The sequence below is a fragment of the Macaca fascicularis genome, chromosome 20, assembly GCF_037993035.2.
Source record: "Macaca fascicularis isolate 582-1 chromosome 20, T2T-MFA8v1.1".
In the NCBI taxonomy this organism is placed as follows: domain Eukaryota; kingdom Metazoa; phylum Chordata; class Mammalia; order Primates; family Cercopithecidae; genus Macaca; species Macaca fascicularis.
In genome coordinates, this window is record NC_088394.1 from 49627831 (window position 1) to 49653426 (window position 25596).

General features: G+C 36.5%; 1 protein-coding gene across 11 annotated transcripts in view; it reads right to left on the minus strand.

Annotated features, from left to right (window-relative positions):
* Window positions 1–25596, minus strand: part of RPGRIP1L (RPGRIP1 like) — a 99402-nt gene that overhangs the window by 39468 nt on the left and 34338 nt on the right. For all 11 annotated transcript variants that reach the window (XM_074026695.1, XM_074026692.1, XM_074026696.1 and 8 more), the window contains exons 10-17: window positions 24145–24284; window positions 18037–18143; window positions 17679–17729; window positions 16703–16882; window positions 15701–15818; window positions 11018–11470; window positions 7446–7597; window positions 4107–4485 (exon numbers count right to left, since the gene is read on the minus strand). In XM_074026695.1, coding sequence (XP_073882796.1) covers window positions 4107–4485; window positions 7446–7597; window positions 11018–11470; window positions 15701–15818; window positions 16703–16882; window positions 17679–17729; window positions 18037–18143; window positions 24145–24284 — 1580 coding nt within the window. The remainder of the gene's footprint in view (window positions 1–4106; window positions 4486–7445; window positions 7598–11017; window positions 11471–15700; window positions 15819–16702; window positions 16883–17678; window positions 17730–18036; window positions 18144–24144; window positions 24285–25596) is intronic.

Sequence of the window (25596 nt, forward strand, 5' to 3'; positions counted from 1 at the left end):
AAATTACAACAATTTTAATGAATGCTAGGGTGAAGTTCTATTACTGTAAGAATTAAAGAACAAAGAACTCTCTACTTTAAGAGACTCATGCTATACCGACTGAGCTAGCCAGGCGGTTGTACCCCCTAATTTTGGCTTTTACTCAGAATTCAGAAGGCTTAGAGAGTAGAATAAACACAAAACGATCTATGACAGGTTCATCCCTCAAGTAGACTTCCTTCAGAAGTTAAGGCCTCAAAGATAATACTGAGAAAATTAATTTATAAATAATTTAATTCACTGAAATTAAATTCAGAGATTATTCAGAATTCTTAGCCTTCCTTCGAGAAGGCTCAAGTATCCTCCATTTTGACTTGAAAGTTTTTGCAAGGCTTGTCTCTAAAGAAAAATATATTAATACTTTAAAATTTCAAATAATTTACACATCTAAAGAAATTTTTACGTTACCATATAATTCTATTATAATTTTAAATGTATTTTGTTGGGATTTGTTAAATCACTCCAAATTAACAGTAGCACAGAAAAAGTCCATAAAATAAATGGACCATCTACAGCAAATAGCAGTAACCAAAGAAATGTGAATCTGCTATATTGAGTCTCAAATTTTAATAGTTGCACTTGATTTCTGGGTATGAAAAAAATCTCTGACTTAAAAAAAATCTATCTATCTTTTAAATTTTTTTTAAATAGACAGGGTCTCACTACATTGCCCAGGCTGGAGTGCAGTGATTATTCACAGATGCGATCATAGCACACTGGCCACCTTGAACTCCTGGCCTCAAGCCATCTGCCTACTCAGCCTCTGGAGTAGCTGGGACTACAGGCACCGCCATAAACCTAAATTTCAAGTGTTAGCTTTTGCGTAAGATTATCCTTTACTTTGCTCTCAAATGTTGATACTCTTTTTAATGGCTGGCTGGAAAAAAAAAACTCCCGAACTCTAGACTTTGGGTAGGATAAAAGGATGTAAGTAGAACATGAGGTGATAAACTTTTATAGGCATAGCAAGACTTCCAGAATAGCTAAGTAAAAAGCTCAGCAAATCCTCTCTTAAAAAATGATTAAAAAAACTGGACAAAATGGTCAGAAACAACCATTTAAGGATTCTGGAAACTGATCAAAGATATTGGATAAATCAAGAAGCATTTACTCTAGAAAATCTACTGCACCTTAGTAAGAACAGTAGGAATCTGTGGGACTGCTCTCATCCTCCCCTTTCTTCCCTAGTCCCATTTTGCAGAAGTTCTCCCAGGCTACGATAGGCTAAGAGGACTGGCAGCCTCTGTTGTAGGGCGCTGACTATATGTGGACAAAATATAGATAATTTCATGCCCAGAGCTATTGTTAAAAACAACAGCAACCTCAATGGCAAACAATCAGAGAAGGTCAACATCACAGACAGCTTGAGGTCTCAATACTGGTTGGGGCAAGCCAAAACACCAGAAGGCCAGCCAACAATTTAAAAGGGTGATCCAAGGAATAAGATATCAAAAGTGGGCGTTGGCTGGGTGCAGTGGCTCATGCCTGTAATCCCAGCACTTTGGGAGCTGAGGCAGGTGGATCACTTGAGGTCAGGAGTTCGAGACCAGCCTGGCCAACATGGTGGTGAAACCCTGTCTCTACTAAAAATATAAAAATTAGCCAGGTGTGGTGGCGGGTGCCTGTAATCCCAGTTACTTGGGAAGCTGAGGCAGGAGAATTGCTTGAACACGGGAAGAGACGTGGGAAGAGGAGGTTGCCATGAGCCCAGATGGCACCACTGCACTCCAGCCTGGGCGACAGAGCAAGACTCCATCTAAAAAAAAAAAGTGGGACTTGACAAGATCCTATTTATAGCTCATGATGTGGAAGGCTACGGGCACGCATAAAGCTGTGTAAATGCTCAGGGGAAACCCTGGTAAGCTATCTCTCCCTGGTTGAATGAGAAGTCTAGTCAATTCGGAAAGTAAAAGCTGAGGCAGGCTTGTAGACCAAACTTTGATTTGAATGCATCCTCCATGCCACACACTGACCCATAGGCAAAGGGTGGAAACCTACTGGCTAAGGTGTTTAAGCACACCTTTGAACAATCACTGGCTGACCACTAAGCTATGTTGACTTATGGTTAAAACTGAAACAAAAAGAAAAAAAGAAACAAAACTTAGCAGAAACATCAGTGGCTTACACAGCAGAGGAAACAGATTCTGCAGAATTAGTCAAGGCAAGTTACCAAACAAACAAAAATAGCAACAATAACCACCTAGGAAATGACGTTACAATATATTCTCCAAAAATGTCCAGTTTTCAACAAAATACTTATGAGACATGCAAAGAAACAGGAAAATGTACTGTACACACAGCACAAAAACCATCAATAGACATTTTTTGAGGATGACCGTATGTTAGACTTGGCAAAGATCTCAAAGCAGCTATTATCCATATGTTCAAAGAAGTAAGAGAAAGCGTATTTAGAGAATTAAAAAGAAAGTATAATGATAATGTTTTATCAAATAGGGAATATAGTAAGAGATTATAATGCTTGAGTGCAGTAGCATGTGCCTGTAGTTTTAGCTGCTCAGGAGGCTGAGGCAGGAGGATTGCTTGAGCCTAGGAGTTGAAGGCCAGCCCAGGCAACAGAGCGAGATCCCTAATTCTGGAGCTGAAAAGTATAATTACTGCAATGAAAAAATTCAAGAGGGTTCAGTAGGAAATCTGAACTGGTAGAAGAAAGAATTAATGGACGTGAATGTTGATCAGAACAGATTATACAATCTGAAGAATGGGAGGAAAAATGAACAAAAATGAATAGAGCCTCAGAGACCTGTGGGGAAACCATCAAACATACCAACATATGGTACATGTACTGGAAGTTCAAGAAGGAGAAGAAAAAAAGAGGAGGAAAAATAACTGAAAAAATAATGGCGGTAAACTCCCCAAATGTGGTGCATTACATTACACTACACATACAGGAAGCTCAACAAATTCTAAGTAGGATAAATGCAAAAGGATCCACATATAGACACATCAGAAGAACTGTTGAAAGCCAAAACAAATAGAAAAACCTGGAAAACAACATCAAGTATGAGAGAACCACAATAAAATTAACAACTGATTTCTTATCTGAAACAATGGATGCCAGAAGTGGTCTGAGGTACTCAAAGTGCAGAAAGTTAAAAACCAAGCTAAACGAAACTGTTGACCAAAAATATTATATACAGCAAGGCTATCCTACAAAAAACAAAAGCAAAATAAAAACACTCCCAGATAACAGAATCCTCCCAGATTGAGAAAATTCACTGCCAGTAGACCTAACTTACAAGACATATCACAGAAGTTCTTCAGGCTGAAGGAAACAGACACCTATGGTAACTCAAGTCCACACAAAGGAATAGAGACCAATAAAGGTAATTACATAGGTAATTACAAAACAGTATAAATATACATTTTATCTGGTCTTAACTGTTTTAAAAGATAACTGCATACGACGATAATTGTAAAATTATATTGTTGGGTTCATAACATAGGAAGACAAAACATATATGGTGATAGCACAAAGAAGGGGAAGGATATAGAGCTATATTGGAATAAGAAACTGATATCAGTAACTCAAATCTACAGGAAGAAATAAAGAATACCAAAAATGCAAATATGTAGGTAAATATCAAAGTCTTCTATAATTATATATTTTCTCCCATCTCTTACTTCTCTTAACTTTTTTAAAGAATATAAGATTTTATAAAGCAATGATTACAACATTGTATTGTTGGGTATATAATACATAGAGAGGCATACTATATACATATATATGATAATAATTGCAAAAAGGAGATGAGAGAGAATGAAATATTAGATTTTCTATATTTTAATTGAATTAAATATTTAATTTAAATACCTTAAGTATTTAATTCCATTAAGTTAGTATTAATTTTAAGTAGACTGGGATAAGATGCACATTGTAATCCCTAGAGCAACTAGTAAGAAAATAATTTTTAAAATATACTAATATAGGCCTAAAGTTTAAAGACTTAGAAGAGGTTAGGATGATTAGCTATAAATCATATCCATAACAGTAAGATATAATTTTGTTTTGTTTTTACAATTTTATAGATTCAAGAACATAGGCTTACCTGAGATACACCTGTCATGTGCCAACGAAATCAGAGGCACATTGACTTTTCCTATGTAAATATTCTCCTGGGTATCACTATCATCAAAAACATAAAAACTCAGAGACTCTGACTTAAGGTACCGATCCAAATCCATATTCATTGGCACTGGGAAACACATATGATCATCAAACTGTGGATCATTGCTACTGGGAATGATGGCTGTATCATGGTCTGCAAAATCAAAAAACTTGTACACAACATATGGGTGTGGCTGCAGGTGGCTTGCTCGGGACTGCAGGTGGTTGCAACATCTTATTGTAATGTGAAGTTCATTTAAGTTGCCATCTGTGGAATCTGTAGAACTGAGTTGAGCAGTTTTGGGTGCTTGCTGACTTAACTGGAAAAACATACATATTTATATTACGGAAACAATACAGTTAAAAGATAAACAGCAGCTGCCAAGCCCCAAATAAGATAATTTTGTCAACGACAAAAGCTGCGTATTTTTACCTCATAATTTCTCTGTAAAATCAACTTTGATTCTAATGGAAAATCAGTATTCCCTAGAACATGTGTGAATAGATGATCCTGTGTTATTAGCAATAAACCTTAGAGACTGAGCATACATGTAGAGATTGGTGCTAAAATCAAATAAAACCCAGAAAAATGATAATCTGATGTTCTTCAATTCTATTTGATAACTTAAGACTATAGTTAGCAGTGGGTCCAAAGATGAACATCCTAACTAAAAGACATTCACCTGCCCACCCAGAGTAATGATTCTGTTATATTTGGGTTGGCCCTCATCCTGAACTGTTGGGATTTGAGGAAGCAGATACCTGAGGCCAAATGAGCCAGTATTAACAAAGTCGAACTGTTATGAGAAAATGAGAACAGAGTCAGAGATGAACCTTGAAGGGAAAAAGAGCTAGGACCGGGAGGATACTTCAGGAGAGAGAGGAACAAAAGGAGTTATTAGGTAGAGCCGGAAACTACTCTATGGTTCCTCTGGAACCATTACTGAGATGGATGGCACACAGGTATTTTAGAAAAGAATTGCGCTGACCGTTAAATATTCCATGGCTGATGTGATCTGGAACAAAGAAAATGCTAGTGTTTCTGTGCTTTGTTTGGTTTAGTGCTGGAGTCTCTACCTTCCACAAAGGCATCCCTCTGCATTTCTGAATCTGGATTGAGCATCTGGGACCCTGACTCCATGAGAAGTTTATTGGAGGAGGAAAAAATAAAGCTGTCGTCATAATCTCCTTAGTGGAGAAATCTGGTGTGTGGAGAGGAGAAACCTAAGTAGTGAATCACAATATTGCTTTCCCAGGGCTAGTTTGCCCTCAGCAATAGAAGGCTGAGAGGAATGACTGAAAAAGTACCTCCACTTCTCCCCTCAGTCTACCTACCAGAGCTGAAATTCCACCAGGAAACAACTTACTCAAGTCAGAATCTGGGAATCTAAAAAGCTTTACACTACAAAACCAAACAATGTGGGTCTCCTTATTTCTAACTCCCATCCCCATAACAGCATTTCCCAAAGTGTGTTGTAAGGAATACTGGCCAGAAAGATGGTCTCTGGAAGCAGGTGCACTCTTTCTTAAGTTTGGAAATCAGTGTGATATTAGTCATGCTTCTTTAACTGAAAGTCATAGAAATTAATTCTATCTAGCAAAAACAACAAAAAAGGGACTTTAAGGTTACAGGCATATTTCATGGAATATAGACTAGAAATGTGGTTGGGCCTTCAGAAGGCAGTGGCCTAGAAACCAGCAAAATGTCCTCTCCATCTGGTCTCCATTTTTTTCTGTATGTTTGTTCATTACTCTCTTTCTTCAGACCTATTGTCTAACCTTCACTGTTTAATATGGTAGATGATGGCTGCCTACAGCCCCCAATTTTACGTGTTCCAGATATGTCTTGCTTTCTCTTGATCTCAGAGGGAAGAATCTGACTGGCTCAACTGGTGTCAAGTGGGTATTCTCAAATCATTAGTTATAATAGGGTGGGGAGTGAAAGAAAATGGGATCTGCTAACACAAATCCGGCTACTGGGAACCCAGCTCCATGGATTGGAGGTGAGGGAGTTCCAAATAAAAAAAGAGGTAAGATAATTATGACTTGAACAGACATACAAAATGTTTCTACTATATCCTATCCCTCTGTTACTCAATGTGAGTGCATACTTTACATTGCCTATTAGAATTCATGTAATATAGGCTGGCCGCAGTGGCTCACGCCTGTAATCCCAGCACTTTGGGAGACCGAGGTGGGTGGATCACAAGGTAAGGAGATCGAGACCATCCTGGCTAACATGGTGAAACCCTGTCTCTACTAAAAATACAAAAAGTTAGCCAGGCGTGGTGGCAGGTGCCTGTAGTGTCAGCCACTTGGGAGGCTGAGGCAGAATGGCGTGAACCCGGGAAGCGGAGCTTGCAATGAGTGGTGATTGCGCCACTGCACTCCAGCCTGGGCAACAGAGCAAGACTCCGTCTCAAAAAAAAAAAAAAAAAAAAAAGATTCATGTTGTATATGGGAACCCCTAAAGTCAAGAATCATATTTAACCTTGCTCAATTCAAGGCCTTCTGCATTTATTGATTCATGGAACTAATATGAAAATATGGTCGTTAAGACTCCACGAAACATTGTTTGGGAAATGCTGCCCTAAGGAGTTGCATTTAAATTCCCAGTTCCCAGAAACAGAATATTAATTTTGTATTCTACTTTGCACTTCAGAAACCTAACATGAGGAAATAATTTGAAAGCACAGTAACTGATAGTCCAATAACAGCTGTTTATTTCCTTAACAGTAGAATTTTTAACAAAAGTCTTTTGATGCATGACAGCAGTATTGTGATGATTAATTTTTCAAAAGTGTCCTGAGTAGCACAGGGGAGTTTCTTTGTGTTGATGGAACAGTTCTGTATTTTGGTTTTGGTGGTAGTTATATGAATCTATACATGTGATAAAACTGCAAAGAATAACTACACACATACGTGCACGCACACACACACACACACACACACACACACAAGTGCATGTAAAAACTGATGAAATTTGAGGAAGGTATGTAGCCTAATTAATAATATTGTACCAATGTCAATTTCCCGATTTTGAAATTATACTATAGTTATGCGAGATGTTACAATTAGGAGAAATTGGGTGAAGGTTACAGGGGATCTCTTTGTACTATTTTTACCACTTCCTGTGAGTATATGATTACTTCAAAATAAAAGTTAAAAAAAGCCACTTAATGGCTGTGAAAGAAAACGATTTCAGTTTAAAGCATGACACATAAATAAATATTATAAAATTTCTATGTTATAAAAGGGTCTTAAAGCCAAATGAGCTTACCGACTGCATATGCTCTGGCCCCTTAAAATTTGATGTTATATATCCCAAAGCCTTTGCCCTTTCTCGATAAAGTCGAATTGCTTGATCCATGGGAACTCTTAATCGGAACCAGTATTCCACTGTGCCAAAATCTGGGATGTCTCCTTTTGTTCCTACAAATCAACACATAACCCAAGGTTAAAATAGTTTCATGCATTAAAATATGTACCAGTAAAAATACATCAATGGCATTATGCATTAAAACTATACATTTTATGCTGAGTAAAATAATATGACTTGCACAAATGATGTGAGATTGGCAAACAGCAGATGAAGAAAATAGTTACTTCTGAAGTATGAGTTTCATTGTATACTAAATATTATTAAAGAACTACATCAAACTATGTTTGAGATATTCCAATTTGTACTATTTCATTCCTTCTGAAATATATTTAAAAAACCTAAACACTGAATCAAATACTCCACAGATTCTTTTTGATGCTATAGTATAATACTTTTTAAAAATAAGTTGCACTCAATGTTGTCTAACATTTACAATATGAAACCTCAAAATTATAAATATGACGTTCCACATTCTAATTCAAGTTTCAAGACATCTTTGCCACCTTCCCATTTGTATACTATATCACAAGCATAAGGGAAAATGTCAGAGCTATGCCAAACACATGTCGCATGCAGTATACCCTTGCACGACGTTTGCCCTCACACCCTCAATACTCCTCTCAACTCAGCCAGTTCTTCATCTGTCTTCTGCGGGGAAGACTTTCTGTATGGCTCCCAGGAGAATAGAGCCCTGTGCTTCCTTCATGGATGTTGTATGTCCTTGTTAGGGCATTGACTGCTTCGGCCCATCTGTTCACCAGTCTATTTCTCTAATACGCTGTAAATTTCTTGAGAGCAAGTGCCATAATTTCCACCAATATATTCCTACCAGAGGAACTAGTATATAAAGGCTACTTAATATTTGTCAAATAGAGAATATTCTATACATAAACTTTTCTGAACACACCAGATTATTACAAATATTACCCCTACTCTTTCCTACTTTATCAATTTTTTTCCCTGTTAATGGATCATTCTCATCAGCATACAAATGTGACTTACTATCTGCCTGCCATAGTTTGAATGTTTGTACCCTCCAAGACTCATGCTGAAATTTAACTATCATTGTTAAGAGTATTATGAGTAGGACCTTTAAGAGGTGATGAGGCCACGAGGGATCCACCCTCATGGGTAGGATTGGTGCCATTATAAAAGACTGAGATTGGCCCCTTCTTGCTCGCTCCCACCCTCTAAACCTTCTGCCATGTTATTATGCAGCAAGAAGACCCTTACCAGATGTGAACACCTTGATATTGGACTTAGGTATTCTGCTACAGCAGCACAAGACACAGTATGACAGAAGTAATCATTTAAAAATAAGTCCTAAAAGAATAATATTAATGTAATATATATTTGCTTGTATATGCATAAAAGATCTTTGAAGCTGGGTGTAGTGGCTCATGCCTACAATCCCAGCACTTTGGGAGACTGAAGTGGGCCCACTGCTTGAGTCCAGGAGTTCAAGACCAGCCTGGACAACAGAGTGAGACCCTGTCTTTATGGAAAAACACCCCAAACAAACAAACAAAAATCTTTGAAAGAATCTGTAGCCTTTGGTGAGGGGACCCAGGGTGGCTAAGGAGAAGGCGAAGGAGGTAGACATTGACGTCTTTTTGATTTTTGAGTCATGTGAATATATTACCTATGCAATTGATCACTCAATTAATAAAATAAAATCTGTCCCAAGACCCTAAGTCACCCTCCTTCCTTCTTCAAATACTTTCTTCACTTAGTCCCTGGGGTACCACAGACTCTTGGTTTTCCTCCTACATCACTGGCCACTCCTCAGTTTCCTTTGCTGGCTCTTCCTCCTCTTCCTGAGGCCTTACTTTTGGAGTTTCCAAAGGCTTGGTCCTTGGCCACCTTCTTTCCTTTATCTACATTCACTCTCTATGTGATTTTATCTATGCTCATGGCTTAAAATATATTCTATATGCTAACAACTCCCACTTTTATATCTCTATCCCTTACCTTCAGATTGGTGTGTCCAACCAACAGCCTGACATTACCACTTGGATGTCTAATAGGCAGGTCAATCTTAACCTGTCCAAACAGAATTCTTGGTTTTCTTTATCAGATGTGCTCCTTTCCAAGTTTTCCCTATCTCAGTAAATGGTATCACCATTCTTCCAGCTCCTCATGCCAGAAATTCTTGCTTCATCCATTTCCCTCATTATCACACATTCAACTGATAAGCAAGTCTTGAAGGAGAAGTTAATAAAATATGTACTGAATATAACTACTTTTTATCGCCACTTTCATTACCATCTTAATCCAAGCCACCATCGTCTTTCCTTGATCAATGCAATAGCCTGAGAACGGTCCTATTTTCCCTCTTGCCTGCTTCAGACTATTCTTTCCACAGCACTCAGGGTGATTTTTCTAAAAGCTCAGAAAATCCAAACTCCTCACTCTGACGTACAAGGCTCTGCAACATGATCGGGCCCCACCTATCATTTGAATCCCCCCTTTGCCGCAGCCACTGGGCTTCCTGCTGTTCCTCCCACTGTCAGGCTTGCACCTCCTCAGGTTTTTGCACTTGCTATGGCCTCTGCCTGAAACATTCTTCCCCTGGATCCTGGCATGGATCTTCATTCTTTGCCAACACTACCCTCTCAGAGAAGCCCTTACCTGAATTTGCAACCTGCCATTTCTCCCTTTAGCCTCTTGCTCTGATTAACTTTTCTGTATTGCCTGTAATCCTCTCTAGAAGGTAAGCTACAAGGGGTAGTTTTGTCTCTCTTATTTACCACTGACCACCTTATTCCCGGTGCCTACTAATAGTGATAACATAAGGTCTTAAAAAAAGTAATAATTTTATAAATAGCTTATATTATTATTTATATTAGTTATAACTATTAAACTATAATTTAAATTATTATAAACTATTAAACTATAGTTCAATACATAAATTTATTTATAAATTACATAATTTAGCCAAACAGAGTATCAATACGATAAACATCCAAAGTTACAAGTTTTAAAAAATTAATAGCCATTGTGCTGACATCATCAATGACATTTTTTTTTGAGATGTAGTTTCGCTCCTGTTATTCAGGCTGGAATGCAGTGGTGCCATCTCAGCTCACTGCAACCTCTGCTTCCTGGGTTCAAGCGATTGTCCTGCCTCACCCTCCCAAGTAGCTAGGATTATAGGCATGTACCACCACGCCTGGCTAATTTTTGTATTTTTACTAGAGATGGGGTTTTGCTGTGTCTGTCAGGCTGGTCTGGAACTCCTGGCCTCAAATGATTCACCTGCCTTGGCCTCCCAAAGTGTTGGGATTACAGGAGTGAGCCACTGTGCTCGGCATCAGTGACATTTAAGATAGTCCAATTAACTGTGGGTAAAGAACGCTGTCTGTGCTCTAAAGGCACCTTTAATATGTAAGAAAAGATAGTAGAGTACTATATCAATATATAAACCAAATTAGTAATTCAAACACCCAAAGCTTATACATTGTACTTACCAACCAAACTTGCTGTACAAAATATTCGGCCGCTTTTTTCAAGCATTTCGTGGAATTTTAATTGACATGCTGCAATTGTTTCATATTCTGTGCTATAAGCTTGGTGGACCTCAAGGGTGATAGTATTCTTCTGAATATATTGCAAAAATAAGTCATTAACATGAACAAGATATTGAGAAGTGAAGTTATATTCAGGATGAAGGCCTCGCACTACGGGAGTTGTCTGTAGTTCAAAATCATAGAAAGCATAGGTACAGAAAGTGACAGGCTCTTTATCTCCAGATGCCTGTAAAACTTCAGAAGAAAAGGTTACTTTGTTGATATGGATTTCAAATAGATTTTCGCCTCGTTCTAAGTGGATGGTTTCATCAAATTCATCAACAGAGTCATCTGGCATGATTTCTGGTTTAAATTTGTACTGCTTGGTGCCATAGGCAATATCCTTTAATTGGGCTGCAAGAGAAGACACACAGTTTAGAGATTTCAAAATATTGACATAAGAAAATGAAAACTGGCTTTTGAAGTGGTAGGAATGAGTACTTCCGGTGAATAGTTTCTATTTTAAATTTTATGACTACACTGTTTTTCTGTAAATAATACTTTATCGTACACAAATTTATCATTTCTGTTTTGACATCACCTATTAGGCAACAACAAAATTGCAACCTCAGTTGTAATACAGTCTAAGCCACGAAGAAGGGGAGAAAAAGATCAAAAGAAAAAAAGCCCTCTGATTGAACAGCTGAGGTCACTACCTGGCTTTCACCTGCTTCCCTGCCTCTGCTCCACCCATTGTCTTCTTTCCTAGAAAGTCAGTCTCTCTTTCTGCTGCCTCCTTTCCTTTAACTTAGTAAGATTTATACTCTTCTTCTTTGTGGGGTGATGGATAAGTTTATTACCCTGATCGTGACGATCGTTTCAATGTTATATACATAGGCCAACCAAATATCACCAACGTGAATATCTGCCTTACTTTTCTGTGAAACTGCTCCAGAAAAAGTCACCAATAATCAATTAATTGCTAGACGCAATGAACGCTGGTCCTTGTATCACTTGATTTCTTTGCTACATTTGACACTGATGAGGATCTCCCATTAGTGCACTCTGTCTTTCTTACCTGGGCTTCCATGTCATCATCATCTCTGCTTCTCCTCCTATCCTTCTTCTCATTCTTTTGGGATTTCTCTTTCTCTGCTGGTTTTCTGGGCTTCTGTTTTTAATTATTTTCTTAGTCTACATATTCTCATGAGTGATCTCATCAACTTTTATGACTTTTGTCATTATTAATATGCTAAAGGCTTCCATATTACTATTTTAAATTCATATTTATCTTCTCAACTCCATTCCTATATTTCTAATGTTTTGTTTAACCCTCTATGTATCTAGGTATCCCACACAACATATTCAAAACAGAATGTATCATACTGTCTTGTTTTTTTGTTTGTTTTGAAACGGAGTCTCACTCTGTCACCCAGGAGTGCAGTGGTGGAATCTCGGCTCACTGCAACCTCTGCCTCCCAGGTTCAAACGATTCTCCTGCCTTAGCCTCACGAGTAGCTGGGATTATAGGCACCTGCCATCACACTTGGCTAATTTTTAAAATATTTTTAATAGAAATGGGGTTTCGCCATGTTGGCCATGCCGGTCTTGAACTCCTAGCCTCAAGTGATCCATTCACCTCGGCCTCTCAAAGTGCTGGGATTACAGGCTTGAGCCACCGTGCCCAGCCCATATTGTCTTCTAGCTATTTCTGTACTTTAAAGCTTAAGTGATGATTCATTCATTCATTCATCCAGTTGCCCAAGCTAGATCTCACAGAGTCAGCCTCAATTCCCCTTTTTCTTTTTTTTGAGACTATCATAAAACAGCAACTCTTTTTATTTTATTTGCCTCACATCTATAGGGTCACTACCATTCAATACTGTTTCCTAACTCTTCAACAAACTTGTTCTTGTTCTATTTCCACTGTACCTAATTTTACATTTCCAGTTTACTATCCAGATTATTATGGAACTCAAAATGCTTCCTTCCTTCAAATCTTCCTCTTTCTCCTCAATACCTGTAGCATAATCTCCAAAATGCAATTCTGAGTGTATCACTCCCTACTTTAAAATCCCTCTGTGGTTCTCCAGGTTAATAAGGGTCTACCTCATCAATCAGGGTATAAACAGGGCCTTCACAATTTTGTTCCTTCTGGCTTTATCTCCAGGTTCTCCTCCTTTTTTGACTCTCCTGAACTCCAATTGGATGGATCTACAGTGCAGTTTCTCAAATGTACTGCAACACTTCATATTTAGGGCATCTTTCCCTGCTTTGCTTACTGCCTGTAATGCCATATATTACTTTTACTTAGTAGTGAATTCTGTCATCTTTAAAGACTCCATACCTACTGTGTGAAGTCTTCCCTGAATCTTAAGGCAGAAATAGGCATTCTCTTCTCAATGTTTCCTTGATACCTTTAGATTTTCTTAGTTTTACACTCTTCATAGTAAAACATAACCATTTATTTACTTGTCAACATCTTAGGAGTTCCATGAGGGTGGTGCCTTGATTTTTCCTATTTGTATTCTCCCTGCCCAGCACTTTGCTTAGGATGCATTAGGGGCTTGATCATGTTTATGGAGTGAATCAATGAATTGAGGGGATAAAATATGATGGTTAAAATTTAGTAAGACTTGAAAGGAATAAAAATCCCAAACATTGTGACCTCCCTTTTAACCAAGAAAATTCCATTAAGCAAATTTTTATTGAGTACTACTTGGAATAAAAGGTACACATTGCTCCTCGACTTTTGGAAAACGCTGCTTCATCAGATAAAGATATTTATTGAGCTCTTCTACCCAGATCAGAGTTTCTCAAAGTGTGGTTTGGAAACCCCTGATGGTCTCTGAAACCATTTTGGGGATCTGTGAAGTCACAACTATTTTTATTATAATGCTACAATGTAATCTGCCCTTTTCATTTTTATCCTCTCACAAGTGTATAATGGAGTTTCTTGGAGGTTACATGATGTGTGATATCACAACAGATTAAATGCAGAAGCAGATATAAAAATCCAGCTGTTTTCTATTAAGCCAGTCTCTAAAAAGATTTGCAAAATGTTAAAAATTTAAAAAATTTTAAACAATGTCCCTTTTCTTGAAGTATTTTTTTGTTTTGGAAAATATAACTTAAAAAAATAAGTACTGTAATTTATGTTAACATGCAATAAGTTTATTATTATTTTAACAAATTAAAAATATTTAAATTTTTTTCACTTTTAATTTGTTATGATAAATATCAATTAAGTATAACTCATGAATAAAGGCCTTCTCGAACCTCAAAGTTTTAAGAGTGTAAAATTACTGCTGGCATAGACCACTGAAATAAGTATGGTATGTAGTGGACATGGACATGAAAGAGAGACAAAATACTTATCAGTGTAGAACTTACATTGTGGTTACGGAGAATATGCAAAACTCCAACAACTGAAGAACACTTATATGCTCCCCAAACATACAGCTTTTGAGTGCATGAGAAGAAAACTGGGTTGGTAAGTGCTGAGCTAGTTTTTTTCAACATGTAGTCTTGTACCTGCATCTGAATAGCTTGCAGTTATTTCTAAATACAATATAAAAAAGAATGGGCCCCAGGACCTCTAGGGGTAATGCCCAGGAAACTACATTTTAAATGAGTTCTTCAAGTGATTTTTCTACTTGCTAAAGTCCAAAAATCACTGTAAGGACATTTCAAGTAGAGGGATAGCTAGGAATAACTAGAACCAGCTTCCTAGCACAGGTGAGTATTGTGTTAGGTTTCAAAGCAGGGAAGTGTGTATCTTGGAATCATGGTAGAAAGGAGCTTTAGGCAGAGCAAACAGCAAAAATAAAGGCACGGCAGTGGGCCTGAGCACGACATATCTGCAAAGAGCAGGCAGAGGATCTGTTTGGCTGAGTTGCACAGGTTGCTTCGAAGAGAAATTAGAAAGTGCTGGTAAATTTGAAACTATAGTAATTTATGAAGTACTTTGAAATCTTGCTTGCAACACTGAATTTAAAAAGCAGTAGGGAATTACTAAAAATTCTTGAGTAGAAAAGAATCAAGGCCAGGTGTGGTAGCTCATGCCTGTAATCCCAAAACTTTGAGAGTCCGAGGCGGGAAGACCATTTGAGTCCAGGAGTTTGAAATGAGCCTGGGCAACATAGGCTCTACAAAAAAATTAAAAATTAGGCCGGGCGCGGTGGCTCAAGCCTGTAATCCCAGCACTTTGGGAGGCCGAGACGGGCGGATCACGAGGTCAGGAGATCGAGACCATCCTGGGTAACACAGTGAAACCCCGTCTCTACTAAAAATACAAAAACTTAGCCGGGCGAGGTGGCAGGCGCCTGTAGTCCCAGCTACTCGGGAGGCTGAGGCAGGAGAATGGCGTGAACCCGGGAGGCGGAGCTTGCAGTGAGCTGAGATCCGGCCACTGCACTCCAGCCTGGGTGACAGAGCGAGACTCCGTCTCAAAAAAAAAAAAAAAAAAATTAAAAATTAGGAGTACTGCTTGAACCCAAGAGGTCAAAGCTGGAGTGAGCTAGCTATGAATTAGGGCTAAACACAGCAAAAATACACGGTAAGTGCAGATTTGGATGACTTTATCAACTGTTATAAAATCCATTCCTCTAGTTACTGCGGACCAAAAAATCATGTATGTTGTACCTTCTAGTTTCTGGATACGTGCAGCCCTGATATCAAGAAGATGACCATATTGTTCCACTTTGAGTTCATAGTCTTGCTGCAAATTTTCCATCTTATGGGTTACTGCCTCAACCTCTATCTACAAAATAAGAGATAATAAGTTTTAACACTTGTGATTAGTTCTATTTTCATTATTCAAAGCAACTATGATTCAAGCATTTTCTAGATCCTGGAAATAGTAGGAGCTATGAACCATGGTTTCCTGACCTCAAACAGCTTACACTTTAGAAAATTATGCTTGGCAATATTCACAAATCAGAAGAAAGAAAAAACTCCAGATTCCTTTTTATGGAGATATGTTTTCATTTTGTTAAAAGCTAAGACAATATGGTTATGGCATGACTTCAGGATAACTGTAACTCACTTGCAGAATGTGCTAATGCTAACAAAGGTGATTTCATTGCCACTACTCATTCCTTAAAATCAGGGACTTTAAAAACATTATTTGTGGTGGGGTATGGTGGCTCAGGCCTGTAATCCCAGCACTTTGGGAGGCCGAGGTGGGTGGATCACTTGAGGTCTGAGTTAGAGACCAGTCTGGCTAACATGGTGAAACCCCGTCTCTATAAAAATATAAAAATTAGCTGGCCGTGGTGGCGGCGCCTGTAATCTCAGCTACTTGGGAGGCTGAGGCAGGAGAATTGCTTGAACCAGGAGGTGGAGGTTGCAGTGAGCCAAGATCACGCCACTGCATTCCAGCCTGGGCGACAACAGCAAAACTCTGTCTCAAAAAAAAAAAAAAACCAAAAAAACAGAAAACACCCCACATTATTTGTTTTAAAACTATTTATTCTAACTAAGTACCTAGTTATGAGGCTACATTGCAGAGATGTGATATGTTAATAGATTACAATAGATGATAATAGATAATATAACAGGTGATAACATAAGGCATTTAGAAAAGTAAATAATCAGCAGAATATTATAGAAAATGTACCCTCCCCATTTAGTGTATTACATTACCTGATAATCTTTATTAATTTTGTGTTGCAAAATTAGCATGTTTCTTGTCTTTTCCAGCTCTTGTACTGTTTCTGCATGAGTTGCTTGCAGCTCTCTCATAGAGCGTTCTAGATCTTTATTAATTTCACTATCCACTTTCACTAAAAAGGAAAGGTCTCCATTTTTTTGTTCTTTTTGAGCCTAAAATAAAAACATGCTTTATGACTGAAACAAAAATTTCTAAGATGTGATTTTATGAATTAATATAGATATATCAATAAACAATTCATTGATTCATCAATTTTCAATTCATTAATTGAAAACAGATAGAGGAAGTCCTGATATACATATCAGGACTGCTTCATTCCTGATGGAAAAAAATGAAATTTATCTGTTAATCAAATTTGAATATTTGGATAGACAATTGGAACAGTTATAGAGAAATCAAAAAATAATTTGTTACTTTATAACATATAAAAGAAACATGCACATTTATTTTTATTTCTTCATTTGATTAAAATCTACACTGTGATCTAAAAGGAGTGTATTTTTTGTGTCTCCTTGTAAATAACAGAATATTCTAGAACTAAAAACTATCTTCTTGAGATATTTATAATTCAATATTTTACTTAAAGGGTGTGCATCAAGGTCTCTTAGGGCAGAAAATTGTTGATTAGTTAAATAGTGAAGCAGGTAAAAGTAAAATGTTTGTTATAATTAAAGAAAATGCTTTAAATGAGAGTTTTTGAGGTCTGGTTTAATGTAACTTTGATGTCATTATGAAATATGTATATGCTATAACTAAAGGTCACCTGACCACTTTCCTGAATCTTAGTAGTGTTGATATGTTACATATATATTTTTAAAGGACATACTAAGTTTCAGAAGATGCAAGAATAATTCATTCTCCAAATGTAAGGGTTACAGATAAGGGTCATCATTATGCTGAAACAGTTGTAAGCAGACATGAAAATCACAATGAATTTCAGAACCTTACCTTTATAAGTAGGAGAGCTTCACTCAGTTCATCAGCATTAATATCATTCTCCTGCAGTAGATTAAGTAAAAGCTCACAATGAGTTATGAATGGAAAATACAAGAGACATTCCAAGTATTCAAATTATCCTCATGAAACATAAACTGACTGATGCCATGAACAAACAAACTAAGTCTACAAGACGTTCCAGTGCTTCAAAATGTCCCTATGGAACATAAACTACCTGATAGCTTCAGTTAATAAACTGAGTAATTAATATATCTGTATTCTTTTGCTTTGTAGTATAGTGCTTTCTCTATGCATAAAATATTGAGATAAAAATTCTGAGTTTTATTTCTTAAATAAGGAAATAATTCACCTGGTTGTACAATTTCATGCGTTTTTTAAGTTCATCAAGTTGTTGCTTTTGTTCCAGATACTGTAACTGTAGTTCTCTATTCTCTTGAACAAGTTTTTCATTTTGATCTTAAAAATAGTCAACACAATTGGAAAGGTAAGCAAAAATCAGGTTTAAGAACACATTTCAAATTACTTTAAATCCTGTTACATACCAGTCTTGATCTAGTATTGTTCTGGTCAGAAAGGAAACTGAGCTAGCCCCTCGACAAAGACAGCAGGGGAATGAGGAATAAATGAATACTATCATGTGTCTACCATATGAATCACTTGCTTATCAAAAACCCAAGACATAAGTTCACAGTATTAATATAAGGAAATTGTGGCCTATGGGACTTCAAAGGAATGTTCTATTTAAAATACCTGAGAAAATGTGTTTCTAAATCTATGATTTTTTACTTACTTATTAAGGGTCCTGAAAAGCATGTGAAAAAAAAATTGTCTTTTAGTTTTTTAGTTGATATCTTCGAATTTTATTTTCCCAACTTAGCATATAGTATTTTTATTAAAACAAGGTAACTTCCAGAACATAGTAGGGGGATGAGGGATGAAATATTACCTGTTGGGTATAATGTACATTATTTGAGTGATGGTTACACTAAAAGTTCAGATTTCACAGCTATCTAATATACCCATGTGCACTTGTACCCTCTAAATGCATAATAAAAAAATTAAAAAGGAAATTCTGAATCCATATTTAGTCAACCATACTTCCAACAGGTCTATTACAATAGGAGGAATGGATTCTTAAGCCACGCATGGTGGTATCAACAATAATTCATACGGGTTGGGCATGGTGGCTCATGCCTATAATCTCAGCACTTTGGGAGGCTGAGGCAGGAGGATCTCTTAAGTCCAAGAGTTGAGATCACCCTGGCCAACACAGGGAGATCCCATCTCTAAAATAAATAAATAAATAAATAAATAAATAAATAAAAATTAGCTGGGCATGCTTGTAGTCCCATCTACTTGGGAGGCTGAGGTGGGAGGATCAGTTGAGCCTGGGGAGTTGAAGCTGCAGTGAGCCATGATTGTGCCACTGCTCTCCAGCCTGGGCAACAGAGCAAGACCCTGTCCCCCCAAAATAAATAAATTCATATGTGCTCTTTATTCACTGAGTTCATGCTACTAATCAGTAGGAATGAACTTGGAGCTAGTGCTAAGAAATGGAATAATGGTTATGCTTGTCTAGGTCCTCAGTTGCTAGGACCCACAAACAGGAGGGTAGGGTAGAATTTAGAAGACAGCAAATTTTTCATAAAGAGACTAATTTTTCACTCCCTGCATTAAACACGTTTAGCTTTTTTTAAAAAAAGCATAATAGCTAGTGAACAAATCCACAGTATTTGATAATCTCACGTTCTTAAGTGTACTCTTTGCTAGAGCTCACTGTGGCACTCAGGTATCCTCCTTTGTTGACTCCCTGTGGACTAACTCTAAGCCGTGTCATCTAAAGTATCTCTACCAATTTCATCCTGCTCTCAACCATTTATGTTTATCATAAGTCTTCAATTTATGATGTACATTTTTGTTTCCTTTTCTTAAAAAAATGAACACATTTGCCAAGAATTCTTTGAACAAATGCATTTGCATACTGACTGCATTTTAAACAAAAATATGTTTCTTTTATAAGGCATTGTGTTCTCAAGCTATAAATACTACATATAAATAAAAATGTTAAATTACACGGTTAGGAAATTTGGATGTTTTTAATGTCACATAATTCTTGGCAGTTTAAAAGTAAAATAATAATAATAATAATAATAATAATAATAATAATAAAAACCTGTGATCCTAGGCAATACAAAGACATTTTAATATCAAGTCTGGCACAGTGGCTCACGTCTGTAATCCCAGCACTTTGGAAGGCTGAAGCAGGCAGATCACCAGGTCAGGAGTTCGAGACAAGCCTGACCAACATGGTGAACCCCGTCTCTACTAAAAATATAAAAATTAGCTGGGCATGGTGGCACGTGCCTGTAATCCTAGCTACTCAGGAGGCTGAGGCAGGAGAATTGCTTGAACCTGGGAAGCAGAGGTTGCAGTGAGCTGAGATTGCGCCACTGCACTCCAGCCTGGGCGATAGAGTTAGACTCCATCTCAAAGAAAAAAAACATCAAATATACTGTATAAACACTTTTGTCTTATTGATGGAAGGTTAAAAGGTCATCTTAGAGTATAAATTGCTTATATCTAGTTAACTAAAGAAAAGAATATCCAGGCCAGGCGTGGTGGCTCACACCTATAATCCCAGCACTTTGGGAGGTGGAGGCAGGTGGATCATGAGGTCAGGAGTTCAAGACCAGCCTGGTCAACATGGTGAAATCCCATCTCTACTAAAAATACAAGAATTAGCTGGGCATGGTGGCACACGCCTGTAGTCCCAGCTACTCAGGAGGCTGAGACAGGAGAAGAATTGCTTGAACCCGGGAGGCGGAGGTTGCGGTGAGCCAAGATCGCACCACTGCACTCCAGTCTGGGCAACAGAGCGAGACTCTGTCTCAAAAAAAAAAAAAAAAAAAAAAGAAAACAATATCCAAATATGAACAATACTTGAAAATTTTGAAGGTATAGGTTAAATACTTGTCTTTAAACTAAAAATTCAGATGAATAATAAATATGGATTTTTATGAGATAAACTTTTTTGTCAGAGAACAGAGTAAGAACGTGGGACTCTTTATGTTAAGTTAAAACAACATCTAGACAACATGGTTAGGTAACAAAAAGAAGGCAAATATAGTCCGAAGTATGTAAAAACAAAGGTACTGAGGATGATATAATTTCATTCTCTGGCCAGTAAAACATTTTAGGGTTTCTAAGGGTGAGCTAAAGTGTGAAGGACATGACTGTTCCATCTTTATCCAGACATACCATATTTTGATTATTATTTCTATGTTCTAGTTTTCCTTTCCTTTCAAGTTTTCAGAGCAGGGTTCCTATATGTTATTAGGTAGAAATAAACTTATTTATTTAAATGTTTCCAGCCTTTCCTAACATTTGTTTCAACAACGATATCTCCATTCACTGATATTTTTTAAACAAGGGCGTTATTAGTGGAAAAATAACTTAGTGGGAGAAGACATTACTGAGTACTGGTAACTTACCTTCTACTGAATTTTATTTAGAATTATCCACTACATTTTTCCTTTCTCAAACTGTTTATTTGGGACATAACTCCTGGGTCTTTAAAAAGTACTGAAATGCTATAGTTCAAAGAGGAAATATACTTGCTGAATTATAATAGGCAAAATGAAAGCACTCTGTACAAGATGAAAAATAACCTCTTTACCTTACGATTTGACAAAAAGCAGGTTAGGCTAAACAGCATTTTATTCAAATGAGATAACATTTCACTCTTTCAAAATTATGTTCTTCCAGCACACCATTAATAAGCAGAGTGCAGAGAACAATTCAACTAAACAATTTTCAGGGCGCCTTTGTGCTAATATCTTCAGCTGTGATCAATATAACCATATGCATTATGCTGAATTATGCATTTCAGCTAAAGATAGAAAGGAACTTTCAAAAGCAAGCCCTTAAACACATGCAGTTAATTTAAGCATTAACCAAATGCAAACTGCATTTACATATCCTTCCCCCACAGATTCACACAATCTGAAACTAATTTGTACCTTGAATAAAGAGGTGAGTATTCTCTAAAAATAATTTACCAGTTAGATGAATGACTACAAGAAGCCAGGGAAACATCTTCTGGCAAAGAACACTTGATACATGAGAAGGTAAAAGTATGAAGACACTTCAAAGTAAAATTAAACAATTTCAAAATCTGTAATACAAAATGGAACTTTCTAAATATTAAAAGATTTTCTTAAATAGACGGTTACAGTTTTTTTGTGTATTATTTCCCTGGAAGAAATGGTTAAGGGCTGTAATATTTTTCTTATAACCCATTGTAAGATTTCCACAAAGAAATGAAAACTTAAATTCTTAGACTTGTAAATTTGAGGTATTCAAACAAAAATAACTGGAAAATAATAGTTGCATTAAAAGTAAAGATTCCGTTCTAGCAATTTTTCTTTAGGAAATAATTGGATAAATGTGTAAAAATTTGTGTGGAATTGTTTATAATACTTAAAAAAACTGAAGCTATTTAAATATTCAATAGAAGATTGTTAAATAATCCATGTTACAATCACACACTGGAAAACTGTAACAGCCATTATAAATGATTCTGATGTAGATTTATATTAAGGAATGATTTTACAATATAGCAAAAAAAGCATATTATAAAACTATATCATTTAGAAATAACTCTGAAAGGACATAAATCAAGTATTAGCAGTGATTATTTTGCTAATATTTTGTGGGTTGTGGGATTGATTTTTATAATTTACATACTGGACTTTTTTCATAATGTACATGAGTTATGTTTACTATTAAAAAAATTCCCAAACAATAAAAGAGCCAGTAAAAAAGATGAGGAATAAATTAGATAAATTAAAATAACTTAAGAACTGTAATACAAAGTAAGAACCCTCAGAATTAATTCAATGACAATAAACAGGTCTAACAAAAAAATTAAGATTCTACCCCCCTTAAGAAAAGCTTCTTTGCAAAGATCAGTTCAGATATCCAAAAAATAGCAGCTCTAGAATTCTTGATATCTAAGTAAATACAGAAAGCATAGAAATAAAAAAAGTTTACTTCATTTCCTTTCCTTTTAAGAATGAGCAATTCATCTGCTCTTGGAAAAGAGAGAGGGAATATAGAGCACTTCCACTTTTTTTACCTAAACAATAATTTATTGAGCAATTACTAAGGCAAAGCACTCTGTTAGGTATTCGATACTGCACATTAAAGTCAGGAACTGTATGTATTTTTGACATGAAAACTTAAAAAAAATCCACCAGGTCAGAAAACCTGTCATCACCATTTTATTCCACTCACAGTCTTCTAGAGAAAAAGTCATAAAAAAATCTATCATCAAACATAGTCACTTGGTGAATAAACATTGCACTAGTGTGTTTCATTGAAATTAAGACTCCATTGATTATGTGTTCCAATTTCAGACTTGTTAAAGTGTAAAAATAATGTCACACTGAAATTTAAAAATGCTACCACTTATAAAATGCAACTCAATATTAGAGACGTTAAAATATGAAAAGATAATGTTCCTTACAGTCAGTGAAATATGGCATTGTGGTCTAAATAAAAACATAAGAATACTAACTAGAAACATAACTGTTTTTTAGTGAGTCTGTATTAAACTTTTAAACATTCGCATGCAACTGAATTGCAAGTGTTCAAAAGGAGCATATGACTTGGTTTATCTAGGGCATGAGCAAACAGATAATGACACTTAAAGCAAATAATTCATTTCCCCTGTTGTGCATTTGTGTGTATATCTATGTGTGTGTAACACAGTAAAATTCAGACTTCTTTAATTATAATTCTTTTACTTCTAAGAGATCTGTGACTTATACTGAAACTTATTAGTGATTATTATTTTAGCAGGGGGCACAAAGCTTCCTGGTATTTAAGTTCACTGTCACAGAGCAGAATTAGACATTTCATCAGAGATTTTCCCTATTCGAACTCTCAGAACGGCAAGCTACTATTTCTGCCAATCTCTGTCATCTTACGCTAGTGTTTTTATGCCATTACACTTGCCACCACCTCACATATTACATATTTATTTAATTGTTGTAGTTTCTTCCTATTAAATTTATATTTCATGAGGGAAAGACCTTTGTTTCTATTCATTGCTGTATCCCCAGAAATTAGAACAGTGTCTAGCACTAACTGGTGCTCAATAAATACTTGTTGACTGTTGAGTAAAGAAAGGCTTAGAATTTAGGAAAATTGAACAATTAAAAATAACCTAAATAAGAACAGCTATGAGAAAAAGCAATTCTTTTGGCATATACACCAGGCAGAGTATGAGAAATTTTGAGCAACCACTGAATTCATGAGAGTGGATGACTGTGTTTGCCCCTTACACATCGCAGGGTGAGTGGCAAACAGTAGGCACCAGAGTAAGTACTGACTGATTCAATGAAGAAACATTAGATGTCTGAAATGAGAAAGGCAGTGGTTATTTTAAATGTACCTCTTTCAGTTTTTAATCTGTCAAGGATTTCAGTTTTGTCTGTTAAGTCAGACTTCAAGGCAGTCTCGAGCTGAGCAATCTGTACTTTCAGCTGCTGCTCCTTTAACTTCCATTGCTCTTCATGGGCAGCACTGAAGGCACTGCAAAACACACGTGACATGCAAGGAAAGCTTGGAAATCAGCTTCAACCGAAAATAATAAAGAGAAAAGCTTTTAGTGGCACAGAGACCACTGTCATCATGTCTTAGGAATTAAGTAAACATATGCTGGTCTGCTGCTGTTGAAACCAAGGCGCCTTTCTCAGGCTGCGGTTAGGGAACATGAAAGAGTTTGTGGGATGAGCAAAGGAACTGGCCTTAATTTAGAGCTCTAAAGTCAGAAAAGCTGGCAGTGTGCAGCTTTTGTGGGACTAGTAAAGGAATTTAGATACTGTACATACTCCAGAGGAATCCACAATTCCAAACCTCAGCAATTGACATCGTACAAAACCATTCTCTCCCACATACAAACCTCTTAATACAGAGAAAACGGACTTTCCACCTGATCTTTAATTCTGTGAAACTTTTAAAGAGTCTGTGATAATAACATGTTCACAAAATAATGGCCACAGAATGATAGCATATTGAAACGAAGTAGTGATAATACAGTTTTTGATAAAAAACAAAAAACAATAGGCTAAAAACAGTTTTAGTTGTAACACATGATTGGAATGAAAACCAGTGCTCTGTGCCTGATAAGAATGATGAAAATAGAATTACTATTCCCCAATAACAGTACAGCAGTTTAAAACATGGTTAAAATTTGCTAATGATCAAGACCCAGTATATTAGAAGAAAGAACCGGTTGAAAAATAACTAAGCGATGCACAGAAAGGATACCACAAACATTTGTTTATACCAGTGATTCCTAAACACTGACCGAAATACTGGTAGTAGGCCAGCTGCAGTAAGGACACTTAGAGAGATTTTAAAATGAAGATTCCAGGGCCCAGGTATTCATATTTTTATAAAGCTCCCCAGATGATAGCCAGGTTTTGGAAAAACTGATCTTGATCTGAATTTCAGCAGAAAACCATTATCTGTGAAGCTTGATATGACTGAATAATCAGCAGCAGCTTTGACCATTCTAGTTATTTTAAGCCCAGTAAATACAACAAAAACTTATAAAATCTGGTTTTATACTGATGATGAAGTAAATGGAAAAGAAACATATTACTGGAAATTGCCCTTAATGTTGCTCCCAACTAGTCTTCAGTTTTTATTCCAAAAAAGATACTTTTCTGGGAGGCACAGCTTTTCAAAAGAGCAAAATTGTGTATTCATTTCACATTTTGAATATTTTACTGCCTTTGAGATAACATGACCTTGAAAATAAATGGAATTCTGGAAGCTTCCCTAAATATGACATCTGTTTCTTCTATTAGTGTTCTCATTTCACTTATGGAACCTTAAA